We start from the raw sequence: 13,479 nt of genomic DNA, 5'->3' as shown, positions 1-13,479 counted from the left end.
TAATAAATTTTCCCACTTCGGTCTTTGCGATGGATATGTGCGTCACTAAAACACAGTGGTCGCAAGTCTGACTCCAAATTGCTCCCAATTTGATAGTAGATGCACTGCAGCAAGTACAGCCACCAGCAGATCAACCAGAAATCAAATATATATAACGCTACTGTAGGCGTAATTAAGACGTTTGTATTCTCCTATGGCTATTTTCTAGCCAAGTATTACAGCACACTACTATGCCAGATGAGATGACGCTGAGTTATGAAAAAAATAAACGTAAAATAAAAAAGGAAATGGCAGACTGTGCCTGGTTGAAATACAACCCCGGGCCCTAATAAATTTTCCCACTTCGGTCTTTGCGATGGATATGTGCGTCACTAAAACACAGTGGTCGCAAGTCTGACTCCAAATTGCTCCCAATTTGATAGTAGATGCACTGCAGCAAGTACAGCCACCAGCAGATCAACCAGAAATCAAATATATATAACGCTACTGTAGGCGTAATTAAGACGTTTGTATTCTCCTATGGCTATTTTCTAGCCAAGTATTACAGCACACTACTATGCCAGATGAGATGACGCTGAGTTATGAAAAAAATAAACGTAAAATAAAAAGAAACTGGCAGACTGTGCCTAATTCTACTCAAACCCCTAATAAATTTTCCCACTTTGGTGTTTGAGGTGGATATGTGTGTCACTAAGAGCTAAACACAACGGTAGCAAGTCCCCCTGCTAATTCCTCACAATATGGTACTAGCTGCAAATAAAATAAAAAAAACATTATAACGTTATTGTAGCCCTAAGAAGGGCTGTTGGGTTCTTTTAGAATCACTCCTGCCTAACAGTAAGCTAATAGAACACCCTAACGCTTTCCCTGAGCAGCAGCAGCTCTCTCCCTAGCGGCATCCAGACAGAGAATGATCCGAGCAGCGCGGGCAGCGGCTAGTCTATCCCAGGGTCACCTGATCTGGCCAGCCAACCACTGCTATCTACGTGTAAGGGTACCACGTCATGCTGGGTGGAGTGCAGAGTCTCCTGGCTTGTGATTGGCTCTGTTTCTGGCCGCCAAAAAGCAAAACGGCGGGAGCTGCCATTTTCTCGAGCGGGCGAAATACTCGTCCGAGCAACGAGCAGTTACGAGTACGCTAATGCTCGATCGAGCATCAAGCTCGGACGAGTATGTTCGCTCATCTCTAATAGTGGCCAAACGGAGGCAACAACATCAGCCACTATTTGTGAATGTATACGCTAAGCTAACCACCCTAAACATGGCAAAATTTAAGAAAAAAACATGTCTGCATTGCTATTCCCCTCTCCCCGCAGGATTATCAAAGTTGAATCAAGAGGTTACAGGCATCCCAAAATAACAGCTATAAAAATACAACTCCTTTTGCAAAACACAGCCCCATATAGCAACATGAAAAGAAATTTTTTTAAAAAGTTTTTAGATTGTAACAGTGAAAATACTGGAATAACTTTGTATCCTGAAGACCAGAGTGGATTCATTGCTGTGGCTGTGGATCTATAAAGTGATCTCTGCTGTCTTTAACACCAACATATGATACAGTGATTGATAGTGAGAGTCTTGATTACCCCACCCACACACAGTGATTGATAGTGAGAGTCCTGATTACTCCGCCCACACACAGTGATTGATAGTGAGAGTCTTAATTACCCCACCCACACACAGTGATTGATAGTGAGAGTCCTGATTACTCCGCCCACACACAGTGATTGACAGTGAGAGTCCTGATTACCTTCCCACACACAGTGATTGACAGCGAGAGTCCTGATTATCCTCCCACACACATTGATTGACAGTGAGAGTCCTGATTACCCTCCCACACACAGTGATTGATAGTGAGAGTCCTGATTACCTTCCTACACACAGTGATTGATAGTGAGAGTCCTGAATACCCTCCGACACACAGTGATTGATAGTCATAGCCCTGATTACCCCGCCCACACAAAGTGATTGATAGTGAGAGTCCTGATTACACTCCCACACACAGTGATTGATAGTGAGAGTCCTGATTACTGCCCCCACGCACAGTGATTGATAGTGAGAGTCCTGATTACCCCACCCACACACAGTGATTGATAGTGAGAGTCCTGATTACCCCACCCACACACAGTGATTGATAGTGAGAGTCCTGATTACTCCACCCACACACAGTGATTGACAGTGAGAGTCCTGATTACCTTCCCACACACAGTGATTGACAGCGAGAGTCCTGATTATCCTCCCACACACATTGATTGACAGTGAGAGTCCTGATTACCCTCCCACACACAGTGATTGATAGTGAGAGTCCTGAATACCCTCCGACACACAGTGATTGATAGTCATAGCCCTGATTACCCCGCCCACACACAGTGATTGATAGTGAGAGTCCTGATTACTGCCCCCACGCACAGTGATTGATAGTGAGAGTCCTGATTACCCTCCCACACACAGTGATTGATAGTGAGAGTCCTGATTACCCCGCCCACACACAGTGATTGATAGTGAGAGTCCTTATTACCCACCCACACACAGTGATTGATAGTGAGATTCCTGATTACCCCGCCCACACACAGTGATTGACAGTGAGAGTCCTGAATACCCTTCCTACACACGGTGAATGACAGTGATGAGAGTCCTGATTATCCCTCCCACACAGTAATTGACAGTTAGTGTACTGATTACCCTCCCACACACAGTGATTGATAGTGAAACTCCTGATAACCCCCCCCCCCCCCCGACACAGTGAATGACAGGGAGAGTACTGATTGCCCTCCCACACACAGTGATTGACAGTGAGACTCCTGATTGCCCCCCTCCCACACACAGTGATTGACAGTGAGAGTCCTGATTACCCTCCCACACACAGTGATTGATAGTGAGAGTATTGATTACCCCTCCTACACGCAGTGATTGACAGTAAGAGTCCTGATTACCTCGCCCACACACAGTGATTGATAGTGAGAGTCCTGATTACCCCTCCCCACATACAGTGAGTCTTGAGTCTTGATACAGTGATTCTTGATATTACCCCACCCACACACAGTGATTAATATCTGTGATTACAGATAACAGTGATCACACACATGGATTGACCGTCAGAGTCCCGATTACCCTGCCCACACACAGTGACTGACTGTGAGAGTTCTAATAACTCCACCCAAATACACGGATTTATAGTGACAATTCTGATACAGCCACCTTATTAACTTAAATTGCCCAGCAATGCATGAGGCTGGAGATCACAAAATTTACATAATTTACATTTATATCTTGCCTAAGCTACTACTGTTAGCAGTATTTGAGATTTCCTTTACACCTGGTATTTAGACATAAGGAACCTTTGTTTAAAAAAGACGTCTTTTGATTGATAAGGAGTGTGGTGGGCATATTCTGTGACCTGTATCAAGGTCACTGTGCAGGAAGGGGCAGCTATTATATTTTACATAAAATATTGTTTTCTACTAGGCTAAAATAATTATTATTAAACTTTTCAGATTTACAAACAGGTTTTTAAACAGGTCTAATTCTGCGCCCGATTTTTCAAAATGTCTAATAGTGAAGGGTAAATATGGCGTAGTTTGAGTAACTTTGCACCTCCCATTAGCATGCTCCAAAATTTTTGGTGCCATCCCATTTCTCCCCAAAGTCAGACTCCTTTTCATGAGGTCAAGGAATTTAGATGCAAATTATGAAGCAAAATTAGACAGATTGATAAAACGGCTCCATTGGGTTCACAGATCATGTGGAATAAAATAAAGAATGCGTTCTTACCATGATTGTTGTGTGAGATCATTGGGCCACTCGAGACGACACATGTGTCCGGTCGTATTTTCGTACTTTGAAAATGGCACCAAGGTGCTATAAATAGGATATGGTGACATGATTGTAAATGAAAGGAACCATGTCACCACAATCACTTTCAAGGCATGTGACTTTGTCTGCCATACTCTCGACTGTAGCGGCTTACAAATGGCACTATATCTCTCCAGAGATATGGCCACCAGATTGAAGGTGGACACGCTTACAGAGATACCTATCCAAATAAAAAACAGAAATATTGTTATCCATAGAAATAAAAAAAAAAACAGGTACGACAGAAAATGCATCAACTTTTTACTCAACCAAAAAATTGTTATATAGTAGAGATGTCTTCTGTTGGCAACTTTAAAGGGATCCTGTCACCAGGAGACCCATTTTTAGCACTCCCCCAGTCCCCACAGAGCATAGTACATACACTGCCAACGTGTTTTTGTATAAAAAATAGGTTTTACAGAAAAAAAGATATGTTATATTGTACCTTTCGTTAGCATCTGCTGTATGACTAGGCAGTTGCCAATTGGGAGGGGCTGGGAAGGAGCAGTTCCCCCCCCATCCTTGGGAAACATGTGACCTTTTCAAATATATGAATAACTCCCCACACTCTGTATTGGCTGTAGAGGAGCAGGGGGCGTCACTAAGCCCAGTGATGGGTGTTTTCATATATTTGAAAAGTAGTAGATGTTTCCCAAGGGTGGGGGGAACTGCTCATTTCCATGTATGTATGTACTATGCTCTGTGGGGACTGTTGGAGTGCTAAAAATGGCTCTCCTGGTGACAGGTTCCCTTTAAAGTTTTTTACTTTGGTTTCCTAAATTTCTTTGCCGCCGCTGTCAAAGCTAGATATTCCTTCACCTAGGGCAAATATTTGCTCTCCTAATCCTTTGTCTTCAAGGAACACTCCAGTCACAGCTGATTCATAGAATTATACCTTGTGCAGGGTCTGAAGGTAGGGGAAGGACTGTAGGTCCTAGCAAGGGTCTAAGAATACAATGAGAAGGAGTCCTACTCCTCCCTTCAGGCCCTGCACCATGTATTATTCAATGAATTAGCTCTGACTGAAGTTATTCTTTAACACCCCTTATAATTGTGATGTTGTAGAGCCACTGTGCTATGGAAGAGATTTGATGTGGGTTAACTACTAAGGGTACATTTTAGGTGGTCACCCTTTAACCCCTGTGTAGGCATCTAAACTTCACCACAGGGAATCACCAGAGAAGTGGCAATTTCCATTGAGTAAAACTTACAGAAGCTGAGTTAGTGAAGCTTTAATGACTTTTTTTTATTGCTAATAAAAAGTACTCAGCTTTATCTCTTGTCTGTCTCTTTATGAGCAGATGTTATAATCTCATACCATTTGTATTCTTTCACATCTGCATTCAGATCGCACTGCTGCCTCTTCCAAAAGAAGAATTTACTTATCTCTGCTCAGCCCAAATATCCTAGTGTAGCTAAAAGTGAAAGTTAGAGACCGAAAGAAGAACAATTCTGTTAGAAAATAATGCTCATGTAATACTGTAGCCAGGGAGACAGCAGAAAGGGTTACAACTAAATCTTCATCGCTGGGTACACAAACACAAGTATGTAAGTTTAATTTTCACATAAATCTTCCCGGAAAAAAATTATACATTATCTCAAACAGATACTCTTTAACAAATTTGCCTCTTCTGGCACCTGTGGGGCAAATAGTTAAGACCAGCTCACAAAGCAGTAATAATAATATATCAGCCCGATGATGAGAATAAAAAGTAATCTTCAAGATACTCAGTAAAATCGACATCTTTATACAGAGATAAGCCAGAGGCTTTTTGAAATCAATGCTTTGAACTTTTTGGCTATACTCATCAAATGAATACATCAGACAGAAATGAGAATTAAATAAAAAAAAAAACCACAGCTTGTCAAGTGTTAGATATCTGTTATGGCTGAAAAAACAATGTATATCGAGGGAAGAATGGATTCTAAGGCTCTGTGGTATCTGATTGTAACGAAAACCATGCACAGCGCTAGATCTAATACATGATGAAAACTTTCACTGGTATCTGACAGATCCCACTGATTTACAGTTAGGTTCTGCCAACGTGTCTATCACAGGCAGAAATAAACTGTGCTACATACCGTGGTAATTTTACCATCAAATACGACCTATTCTTCACGAGAACATACACAACGTCTGTCAACGTCTGTCAACATACACAACGTCTGTCAAAGACCCACAGTCCAAAACGGAGGCTGAAAACTTTTACATAAAGCCAATGATCCAAAACAAACTTCAACGTCAACCATGAACTGCCCAGATATAAGCCTAACCATTCATAAAACTTCACAAAAATCAGTATTCTAGTGCAATCACATAAGTAACATTTGGGGGATATGCATCAATCTTTCTACGGCAGAAAACTGGAGTATTTTGCACCTGAAATGTTGTGCATTACATTTATTGAATGTTTTAGAACATTTTTAGGCAGTTTTCCAACTTATCCCAAAAAGCGTTGTGTCCTCAGTAACTCGTGACCACGGGACAGAAAATTCAATATTGTGGTGCAGCACACTAAACCAACTAATAAGAGGTGCAAAATACAACTCACCAGTGTTATACTGCACCAGATTAATCATCCAGCATCAGACACACGGATTAATCTGGCTCTGCAGAGATCTGTCTAGTTCTATTCTGGACTGGTCAGGAGCCGTCCTCCACCATCGACTATGGGCATTGAGTGACTAATTTTTCCCTTGCCCCCTCCCCTCTCCGCAGATTTCTATGTAAGTTGACACCTCTGAGTTTTTGAGCAAGAAAGAATTCAGCAGAGAGAAACTCATTTTTATCAGCAAATGATTGAGTGTGGGATAAGTACTGTATATACTGGCGTATAAGACTACTTTTTAACCCCTTAAAATAATGGCTACAGTGGGGGGTCGTCTTATACGCCGGATATACGGGGGCCGCACTGTGTGAGGTGTTTTTTTTCCCCGTCAGCGCGTAGAGAGCTGCTTCCTGGGACCGCCGCGCATGCGCGGCAGTCCGCCTCTCACAGTCATTAGAAGAGGCTTAGTACGCGCTGACGGGGCGGCGCGCTGTATGCTAATGCAGCCGCCCTGTCACAGCGGTCGGCGTCACAGAGCTGGGGGTCACAGGCGGCACTTACAGGAGCATGTCGGATCTTCATTAATATCGCAGCTTACAGTTATGATCACCAGGCACTTGCTCTCTTGTTTGTTTTGCAAAGTTTTAAGCAGACTTTTTTTCATTTGGGAGAGGGGTAGTCTTATACAGTGAGTATATACCAAATTCTATATTTTTAGGGCAGAAGTTGGGGGTCGTCTTATACGCCCAGTCGTCTTATACGCCAGTCGTCTTATACGCCGGTAAGTGGAGAAAGTGGCTTCTTCCTCTGTTAAAATGTAGTACCATGTTTTTTGTATTCACTGTTACTATTCAGTTATGCAAAGTTTATTGAAGAGTTGATGACCATTTAATGTGAACCCAATGTACTGTCCCATGAAAAATTATCTCAGGTTTCGTTCTGAACTTCTAGTAGTCAAAACTTATCAAAAACTGCTCGGCCTGGAGTATTGTCTACAAGTCATGGAGGCGGTCCTAAGTGTAGAAGAGCGAAGGTATAAACTACTAGTAATACTGAGTATTTTTCCTAAAAACTATATATTAGTCTGCATTTTCTTGATCATAATGGGGCTCACTTACTAAGGGTCCGCGGACAGCACTATCCTCGGAATATCCGACGATTTCTGATGTGCGCCGCATTTAGAATTGTTTTTGGCGCATGAGATTGGATTTTGGCGCATCAGCACCAGCTTTCACGCCATCAGATGATGTGACGGATTCGGACTAAGCCTGGGATTTAACATGAGCGACACATGCAGGATATCTGGCGCAGGATCGTTTGCGAACGCACCTCAGGGATCGTGACTCGGACAGGTAAGTAAATGTGCCCCATAGGTTTTTTTTATGTCACTACCAACATGGTCAAACCGGGTGGGTTGTCTTTTCGCTAGTGCCGCATTAAATATAACATTTTTGAAAGTTTAGCGTTGGAGGTACCAATTTCTCTGTGCCAAATTTTTGATTGGAAAATGACTCAACTCAATTAAAATATGTGTACAGTCTTTTCTAATATAGTAATGGGTGGAGAGACAGATTTTTTTATTTCTTTCAAAACACAGATTATCGATGTCCTGGAGTGTCCTCATCCAAGCCCTGACTCCAAGTCCAATATGATTCTATGGAGACTTTTAAAGTTCAAGTCTGTGTAATTTGATATAGTTCAAACAATATTAGAAAGAAAATAAGTACAAATTGCAGTGTCAAGATGTACAGTGCTCACGCAGAAAAACCTCTGTTGAAGGACTAACAGTTTTGAAGCAAAGCTTGTATGGTTTTATATAAAAAAAACTTCTAAAAAAAATATTTTTTCCTATGTTTTCCTGATTCAGTTGACTTCTTGCTTACTTTTCACATTCAATTCAGGTAAAAGGGGTTTGTGGATTCTCATAAAATAATATATTTATATATATATATATATATATATATATATATAAATATATATACTTACCTCCCTCAGGGGTCTGGAGTGCATGGTCTACCTGGATATAACCTGGATTGTACTTGATTTTACCCTTTGAATACAGGACATCCCCCACGGGTTTAGTAAAACTCAACCAATGATCTTTGTTTGGGGAGAGGCAAACTTTTTGGTTGCTTATTGTGTATCATGTAAGCCATAGGGAGCGGAAAAATAGTAAAGAAAACAGGTGATTTTTGATTCTAAGTTGGAGGTATATCATGATTTATGGGGGAGTTTACATTTTTCAGCACATTTATGTCCAAAAATCTGTTGTCATGACCTTCATAAACCAGAATTCCCAATTTTAGTTCCAGAGTCAGTAAACCACAGTTTAGATCTTCAAATATGTACAATTAAAAGCGTGTCAAAACAACCAATATATAAGCAAAATATCAACCTTTATTTTACACATACCAAAAGATGTAACAAGTACACAGACACAAAAAGACTCATTGGGGCAGATTTACTTACCCGGTCCGTTCGCTATCCAGCGGCGCATTCTCTGCGCTGGATTCGGGTCCGGCCGGGATTCATCAAGGTAGTTCCTCCGCCGTCCACCAGGTGGCGCTGCTGCGCTGAAAAGCATCTGAACGCACTGGAGTTCACCGCTCGGGCTGAGTGAAGGTAAGCGCGTCCCAAGTGACACATTTCTCTTTTTAAATGCAGCGGTTTTTCCGAATCCGTCAGGTTTTCGCTCGGCCACGCCCCCCGATTTCCTGTCGCGTGCATGCCGGCGCCGATGCGGCACAATCCGATCGCGTGCGCCAAAATCACGGGGCAATACAGGGGAAATCGGCGCAAATCGGAAATATTCGGGTAACACGTCGGGAAAACGCGAATCGGGCCCTTAGTAAATGACCCCCATTGGGTTGAATATTGTAAGATCATCCCAAAGAAACCACCCTGACGGCAAATAATAATGATGGTGTTAGTAAATTAAACACAATAAAATCCCCAAAGGGAATCAGCTATTTAAAGTGCATATTATCACAATGGCACGGTAATCTCTCCTATGCAACAATATCCATTAGGTATAGAACACTGCATGTAGCCTATGTGCAAGTGAAATCATAACAGTTTACCGGACCAGAACACCAAAGGCAGCCAGGGGGTCGTGATGCCCCACGCGTTCTGTCACCTAAGGTGACTTCAACAGGGGAGAGCAGTAGACTGAGTCAGTGTTGCGACTTTTATGGCAGCAATGGGAGTCCCCTAAACCTGTGAGATGCTCAATCCACATCCGGTTGCTGAGCCGGAAGTGTCAGGTGTTGCAATTAGATTTGTGCGCACGCAACAAAAGCAGTGCCAGAAAGTAAATTTTATGCGCACGCTTAAAGACAATGGGAGTTATTTACTAAGGGCCCGATTCGCATTTTCCCGACGTGTTACCCGAATATTTCCGATTTGCGCCGATTTCCCCTGAATTGCCCCGGGATTTTGGCGCACGCGATCGGATTGTGGCGCATCGGCGCTGGAATGCACGCAACGGAAATCGGGGGGCGTAGCCGAACGAAAACCCGACGGATTCGGAAAAACCGCCGCATTTAAAAAAAAAAAATGTGTTGCGAAGCTTGCACTTACCTTCACTCAGCCCGGCACGGTGTATTCCAGTGCGTTCCAGGGAACTTTAGCGCAGCAGCGCCACCTGGTGGACGTTGGAGGAACTGCCTTAATAAATCCCGGCCGGACCCGAATCCAGCGCAGAGAACGCGTCGCTGGATCGCATATGGACCGGGTAAGTAAATCTAGCCCAATGTATAATGAAGCGCCCAATTCACTTTTAGGCGCACATTCCAGAAGTCAGTCACGCCTCTATGCAAACCCTTAAGTTGTAGAGTTCAAGGGTGCAAAAACCAGCACAGCGCATGCGTCGTCGCTGTAGCAACCAGTACATATCCACAAGTAAACTTCCCATATCCGTTTGAGAAGATTGTGTGATACCAAACCAGTCATAGTTCAGCAATATCAAAACCAATTATACAAGCCAATAAAAATACATCAAAGCATGTGAATACATATAGATAATTATTAAAGCAGGCATAGAACAAAATAGTAAAGATATAGAAATCCATCCCCATGTCACAAACAGAATTAATTATATGAATTATTGTAGCCTTAGTTACAATAATTCATATAATTATATTAAATTATTGGGTGACATATTACAAACAAAGTTGAGTGATATTATAATATTATAAACATAATAAGGTAAAAAGGGGTTAAGAAAAGTGAAAAAGGAATACAAGGTTGTCACTGTCTGGCACAGTTAAGTCCTACTAAATAGAAGCGACCACAAACTATGAATCTACGGCAAGAAATATGGGTCCTGCACAGCTAAATATACGTGGATTGATTTCAAGACAGTTTAGATCTCTCACACAATGGATACAACACATCACTGATTCCACAATGAACAGAAGCCAAAAAACAGAACCGATAAAATGATTCTCCACCAAAGATACTTTCTTTTGAGAAAAGGGTTCCTTGGCAATAAACTGATGAGAAAGCATCTACTTGCTGGGACCCCAAGTTGTAATAGGGGGAATCCTGTCTTTAGATTTTCACCCATAGCAAAGGACAGGACTTCCCGAATTAATGACGCTCTTTGTAACATGGTGTTTCTTTCAGTCCTTCTTCATTTGTCAGAATATATGTGTCTAGATATGTGTTCTTTTCATTCCCATCAACCCTCAGCAACCCAAAGAGATTGGTATGTGGTGTAGACAAAAGTGTATAAGTGATGTCACCTCAGGCCATAAGGACCATACAAGTGTTACAACCATTTTTAGATTTTTTCCACTACAACCCTCCCCTTTCTATAGATTTTTAATAAGAAATAAGTGCTGTGAGAAAGTAAGAGGTGTTGTGTGGGAAAACCGCTATCTGTCTTACAGGCAGATAAAGTGCAGGTGGTAAAAGCCCTGGATTTGTCTGCAGTAACTCAAGGGTTAATGCAGACATATAGTAAGCAGGAATAGTCTGTTTGGTCCGTGTTGGCCTGGCTAACATGGACACATTGGTAATGTCCACACTGGGCCTGCTTATTATTGAGTAGGGGTAGGCTGGTAGTGGGACTCCTACTCCATCCGGGCTTTGGTCCTGGGTTTCTGTATAGCCCACAGGTGTGGTTCCCAGGCCTTGTTAGAGCCTGATTTAGTCTGCAGGCCAGAAGCAGGAGGAGAGGCACTACCTGGAGAGCTGAATGCTAAGACTGAGTTCACACAGCAAAGGTAACTGAGTGCCTCCTGTACTACTGCTGTGTGCCAGGCAGCCTGGTACCCGTATAGCCTGATCTTGTATTAGGCAGTTCCTAGCGGGGCAGGATTTATTTTTGTGTTGCTTTATATGTGCCAAAACCAAGGCTGAATTTATGTTGTTTTTTTAAGTGTGAATAAAATACTTTATTTGGACCTGCGTGTGTTCCTGCACTGCTACAAAGCATCTACCAGAGCAATTCCCCACGCATGGTGGATTGGAGTGGGCAAAGTGCAGTGAAGTACATACTAGTTGCATGTCCTGGATGTCGACAGCGCTGAAGCTGCAAGCCACAGCCATGGAAGAGTTAATAAAGCAGCTTGTCCAGGCCAACTTGCAGCAGCAGGAAAGGCATGAGAGGGCAATTGCTGTCAACTCGCAGCAGCAAGAAACAAACAGATTGTTGCTCCAGCAGGTGACAACCCTGGCAACTGCTCAGCAAAGGACTGTTCCAGCAATGACTGTGAAAGACCCCAGGGAAGAGGTCTGCAAAGCCTTGACAAAGATGACCGCAGAGGACGATGTGGAGGCCTATCTGACAGGGTTTGAGAGGGTGGTTACCCATGAGAGGTTGCCACAGAAATACTGGGCAGAGGTGTTGGCCCCATTCCTCGCCGCTGAACCCTAGCAGGCATACTATGATGTGAGCGTGGAGGATGCCCGACACTACCCCAAGGTAAAAGCAGAGATCTTGGCCCGACTAGGAGTGGATCTGCAGCTACGTGCTCAAAGAGTGCACGACTGGAGTTATCAGGAGGCGCTACCACCAAGGGGACAGATGCACCAACTGATTGACTTGGTCCGTAAGTGGCTCCAGCCGGAGACGTCAACCCCAGCCCAGATCGTGGAGAAGGTTGTTTTGGACCATTTCCTGAGGGCCTTACCGGGTGAGATCCAACAATGGGTGGGACATGGGGACCCCTTCATATTGCAGCCCATTGCCCCAATTCCTCAGAGCCCATGGACTGCAGTTCTGCCGAAGGGTTTCTCTCCATGCTGCCCCAGTCTGCACAGCTACTAGCCCCAACTCTGCTGATGAGCGCCACCTGTGCCGGGTGACTGTGGCAGGGCATCCAGCGTTGGCCCTGCTGGACTCAGGCAGTCGGGTGACCTTGATTAATGGGTCCCTCATAGACCCCAAGACTTTTACAGGGCGCACAATTGGAGTCCTGTACATCCATGGGTACGTAAAGGTCTATCCCACTACAGATATTAACTTCCAGACCACCTGTGGAGAGACGCTACATGAGGCCGGGGTTGTCATGAATTTGCCCCACGACCTTATCTTGGGACGGGACTTCCCCATGTTCTGGACTTTATGGCGGGAAACCAAGATTTGGGGGTTCATTCTCCTGTGTCATCTGGTCAGATCTCAGAACCCGAGCCTGATGAGCCAGACTCTGGGGTTCCTGACGTAGGGGTGACCACCACAGAAGAAGAGGATAGTGTAATGTCTCCCCTAGATGTTATGGCAGGCGAAACTGAGGAGGTAGTGACAGGGCCACAGTTGTCAGATCTGGAGGTGTCCCGTGATAACTTTGGTACTGCACAACTCCAGGACCCCACTCTGGTCCGCGCCAGAGAAAACGTCGTCGAGATTAATGGAGTACCTCAACACCCAGGTGCAGAGAAGTTGTTTACTAGAATGATGGTTAATCAAGAATTGTTGTACCGAGTTGATCAGGTGCACGGTGCAACCCGGGAGCAGTTAGTGGTACCTCAGCCATATCGTCAGATGGTATTAGACCTTGCCCATGTGATGGGAGGGCACCTAGGTACCACAAAAACATTGGAATGCATGTTGCAGCATTTTTATTGGCCCGAG

At 43.7% G+C, this 13,479-nt stretch overlaps 1 protein-coding gene across 1 annotated transcript in view; it reads right to left on the bottom strand.

Annotated features, from left to right (window-relative positions):
- Nucleotides 1-13,479, bottom strand: part of CCKAR (cholecystokinin A receptor) — a 59,428-nt gene that overhangs the window by 22,350 nt on the left and 23,599 nt on the right. Inside the window, exon 3 of the mRNA XM_072125985.1 lies at nucleotides 3,772-4,033. Coding sequence (XP_071982086.1) covers nucleotides 3,772-4,033 — 262 coding nt within the window. The remainder of the gene's footprint in view (nucleotides 1-3,771; nucleotides 4,034-13,479) is intronic.

This window comes from Engystomops pustulosus, chromosome 1 (genome assembly GCF_040894005.1).
Source record: "Engystomops pustulosus chromosome 1, aEngPut4.maternal, whole genome shotgun sequence".
NCBI classification, from domain to species: Eukaryota; Metazoa; Chordata; class Amphibia; order Anura; family Leptodactylidae; genus Engystomops; species Engystomops pustulosus.
The sequence above is the reverse complement of the archived record's forward strand: the minus strand, read 5'-3'. Positions and strand labels throughout refer to the sequence as shown.